The sequence below is a fragment of the Plectropomus leopardus genome, chromosome 6 (genome assembly GCF_008729295.1).
Source record: "Plectropomus leopardus isolate mb chromosome 6, YSFRI_Pleo_2.0, whole genome shotgun sequence".
Lineage (NCBI taxonomy): Eukaryota > Metazoa > Chordata > Actinopteri > Perciformes > Serranidae > Plectropomus > Plectropomus leopardus.
Genome location: NC_056468.1, coordinates 17192472 through 17197168, shown reverse-complemented (window position 1 = coordinate 17197168; position 4697 = coordinate 17192472). Strand labels below are relative to the sequence as shown.

Below are 4697 nucleotides of genomic sequence, written 5' to 3'. Positions count from 1 at the left end.
CTCCTTTCCCCTTCTGTGCTCCCCTGTGTGACCCTCGCTCGGTGCTGCAGGCATTTCCATATCAGAGCAGGGAGAGACGGCACACACAGATTGAAAGACAGAGAGTTTCTTTTCTATAGCTGCATGCATTTATTGGTTTACAAGAAGAGAAAAATGTATGAGAGGAGACTTGAAGGTGTTTGCAGGGATTCTACTGTAGTTTAAAGCCTCGGTTGTTATCCACAGGACAATGAGTAAATGTAGTAGTCGTTTGACAGCTTCTCTTTCTGTGGCGTAACTATGGAGGATGGCGAGTTAGTAATTCGGTTGCCAGGGCGATCTGACTCCCCCGTGGGCAATAGAAACTGCAGTGTTGGTGCTGGGTTTGGTGAGACGTTGGTGCTACGGCACAAAGAGGTTCACCACTTCTTCTTCGTCCCCTTCAGGGAGCAGCCCATCTACAGCACGAGGGCCCACGTCTTCCAGATTGACCCCAACACCAAGAAGAACTGGCTGCCTACCAGCAAGCATGCCGTCACCGTCTCCTACTTCTACGACAGTACGCGCAACGTCTACCGCATCATCAGCCTGGATGGCACCAAGGTGAGCAGTCACTTTGTCGCATACAAAACACAGTTTTCGTCACACCTCCCTTACTGCATCCATTGTGTTATTTATAATTTTCCGCATGGTTTTATGAAGACGTAAAACAACCTTCCAGGAGATGTTAGTGGCGCTGTGATCTACTGAGTGTTAATGATGTTAGTAAGCTCTGCGCTGGAATCTAACGTCCAAACACGTCTTAAAAGAGCTCAGCGTCGCAGCCTGTCCCAAGACTGACGGCTCATGTTTCATCATGTGCAGGCATGCAACTACTGTATTTGTGTCTGCACTTCAGAGACCACACTTTGTGTCTCACGTTATTCTTGTTAGAGATTCTGCATAGATATTTCTGCTGGGCATAATTCAGCGAAGGGAGAAGATAGTTCTTTGTAGGGATGGACCAGTTATACGCACATGCACACTAACCCCCCGCCAGTTATGTGGAGAGGAGGGGTGAAGTTAAATGACAGAAACAGATGACAGAGTGAGAAGAATGGAGTTTGGAAGAAATAACCAGAGCGGCAAAGACAGAAAAGTGTGAAGCCAGGTGATCGAGAAGGTCGGACAAAAAGGCGAAGGACCGCTGCGAGCAGAGCAGGGTCGCAGGGTTCTCATTCAGTGATCACCAAACGTGTGTGTGAACCATTTCTGATGGTCAATTGAGCAGCCATTTCATACCATGCAGCACTCAATAGACAGTTGATCACTCAACTATTGTGTAACACACACTCACTGACTGCTCCCCCTCCCAAACTCATCATTATGTATTGATGCCAACCAGAATGCCAACCATTACACAACACTGCTAATTGATCATCATTAATTTGTTCTCCATTAGTGTTATTTAACAAGGGAGGGTGAATTATATAACATTAGGAGGCAGCCTCCTATTTTAGCTAATGTAAATTAAAAGATATATTTATTAATCTTCCACAAATGTAATGAAAAGTCAAAAACGTATGTGTTAGTCTGTCTCTTAATACTTTCTGACTTCCACGACCCCGCCTGTTGCACTTTACATTGGAGTTAGGTGAAAGCCCTGTGTCTCATAAAGCCATTCACGTGTGCCTTTAGCATCAATATCACACATCAAGACGTGACAAAGCAGGAGTATGAGCACCTGGACATGAATTAGAATCAGAAATACATCATTGATCCGTGTTTGTTACAGTCGCACTGATGTCAAGCATAGAGAATTAAAGAAAATACAGATAAGTACCAGCACAAAGTATGTAAAAATATTAGATAGAAATACATTACTAATAGGAAACTGGCACTTCTAGTATATGTGAATATTTAAAAAAGTGTGTTAAAAATAGAAAGTAGAAATACAGTAACAATAAGAATAATTTGCACTAGTATGTGAATATTTTAAATTATAAATATGTATAATATGCTGAGCATGTACAGTGTGTAAAAATGCAAAACTATGTGCCTTGTGCTTCAAGCCTATGTATAAAACCATTATATAAAGTTAAGAAGGGGTCGACTATTTAATTGGATTTTTTTAAAAAACAAAAACAAAAAAAAAGACGCATTCACTATATAAAGCAGCTGGGTTGTGTAGTTTTCAGCAAGCATTAGTCTTACAGGAGTAAATAGTGCCTTTGTTGGGGACTATTTTCAGATGCGGATTTGGTGTGCTACTAATTATTTAAGGCAGTCGGACGGTGTATGTAGGACTGACTCAAAATAATCTACACTGCCCAATTTGGGCATTACAGTGATAGGCCAGGTTTATCTTTATGAAGCAATGTGTCAGTGTGGCTCACCAGCCTGGTCTCACTCCCAGGGAATCAAAATACGCTGCTCGGGGCACTGTCTGTGTGCGATGCGTCAGGCTTTCGACCAACTCCAATGTAAACCCATCCGTGTCATTATTAGATGCTCAGAGCAGTGGTCATAGTTTAAATAGTGTGACAGCAAGCGGATGGGTCCAACAACTGCTGGACTTTGACCCAAGAGACTGGTGTTTGAGACCAACAAACAACAACATTGGTTACGGCATTTGTGCTACTCAAAGCCGGGTGTTTTACAGCAACACACCACGATCTATTATTAAACATAACCGAGTAGTTTTGTAGCCTCAACCTAACCATCAACCCATAAGTAAAGACACAACACAACAGGCTGCCCCTGCGTCATTTTAGGCTTCTGCCCAAGCAGCAAAACATGATGAGTAGGAATGAGATCACAGATGCTCACGTTTTTTTTCTAGCTTTTGGACAATATTACAGGACTGTTATGGCACAGAAGAATAAATGATTCATATTTGGATACCCAGAAAATAGTTATTAGTAGGTTGAATATATTGGTTTTGGATTTTTCACAGGTTTTATGAAGAATAAGATAAAAATAAAATATCGTCAGACTTACAGTGTATTTTACTAACAACATTTCAACTATTTTCACGTGATTTGACTTTTTCATGTCCCTTATTTCCCAGTTGCTTCCCATCAGATGTTTCTGTCTGCCACTCCGCCTCTGTTGTCACTCTACATGTGTGTGCATGTTTTTGTCTTGCTCTTCGTGTAGTCCTTTTTTATCTTTCCAAGCATGGATTTTATTGTGCTGGTGGGTGTGAGCCTGCGCCGCTGCAGACAGGAAACTATTCACTGTTCTCTCAGACCTTCCCCTGTCTCTCACTCATACATACAAACATATAGACAGGCTGTGCAATTTACTCAGATGCAGTCTATCGATCAATGGTCACTCTTTAAAATGAACTGATAATTGATAACTGTCATTTAATTTATGAAGTGTAGGAAATCAATTTTTTTTTTGTATAAATAGATAAATAAATGCTTAAATAAATAATAAATAAATGAAATGCCCAGTCATTGGGTATGTCTGTCATGATATTTAAAAAGATGTGGAGACCTTTTTCCATGTAGTTGCTGTGTATACAGTGTTTTTTTTGTCCCGTACTGCACTACTTTTTGACATGGTGCTGACACTAACAAGCCCTTTAACATTCATATTCAATTATCTAATTGATTATTTAGTAGTTTAACAATTATATAACAGAGGAAAGCAGCAAATCCTCACATTTTACAAGCTTGAAGCATGAATGTGTTTCATATTTGTTGCTTGATAAATATCTAAAATGATTACTTGATTATCAAAATCATTGATAAAGTCTCTATCAATCAACTAATGGACTAAACTGGTGAATTGTTTTGTTACTACAATAGTATTCTTTGGAGAGGCTGGGAACACAATCGAGACAATAATACCAAGAAGCTAAAGTAGAGATTTCATGTTTTAATTGTATCGTCCAACAATATGCACGTTCCATTGTTATTTTCACCTGTGGTGCTGATTTGTGGTGCAAATAATCTTCATTCAGACACACAAAAACCACTTGGGCTTAAATTCTCCTCGCCTCTACATCTGACCTGCTCGCTCTTTTGTACACACTTCAACACACTGCAGTAATACGTTAATGTAATATGAATTATATGTGTTTCCTCTCTCCTGCAGGCAATAATCAACAGCACCATCAGTCCCAATATGACGTTCACAAAGACCTCACAGAAGTTTGGCCAGTGGGCGGACAGTCGAGCTAACACTGTCTACGGCCTGGGATTCTCCACCGAGCATCATCTAGCCAAGGTACCACCTCCAACCACCCACTCCCACACACACACACACACACACACACACACAAACCATGTCTACTATAAACCTCTCCCTGTCCCCGAGAGAGGATGGCATTTCAACTTTCTTTTAACTCCAGTTGCTTTAGCTTCTTTGAGGGTGTAGAATCTGCTTGGCAGTAAGCCCTAATGAGGCTTTTTTTCCTGTGTGTGTCTTTGTCTTTATGAAAGTTGTGTGTGTGTGTGTGTGTGTGTGTGTGTGTGTGATTGAGAGAGAGAGAGAGAGAGAGAGAGAGAGAGTAGGTGGTGGTTTCTCTCCTCTGCAGTATGATTAAGCCCTGTNTGTGTGTGTGTGTGTGTGTGTGTGTGTGTGATTGAGAGAGAGAGAGAGAGAGAGAGAGAGAGAGTAGGTGGTGGTTTCTCTCCTCTGCAGTATGATTAAGCCCTGTCGTGAACTTAAGAGGCACACAGCATTCCCACTGTCAGAACCACACACACACACACACACACACACAT

At 41.2% G+C, this 4697-nt stretch overlaps 1 protein-coding gene across 1 annotated transcript in view; it reads left to right on the top strand.

Moving 5' to 3' along the window:
* Positions 1-267: 267 nt before the first annotated feature.
* homer1b (homer scaffold protein 1b) overlaps positions 268-4697 on the top strand; it is a 22433-nt gene continuing 18003 nt past the window's right edge. The window contains exons 1-2 of the mRNA XM_042487733.1: positions 268-582; positions 4066-4197. Of these exons, the coding sequence (XP_042343667.1) occupies positions 280-582; positions 4066-4197 (435 nt within the window). The 5' untranslated portion in view covers positions 268-279. The remainder of the gene's footprint in view (positions 583-4065; positions 4198-4697) is intronic.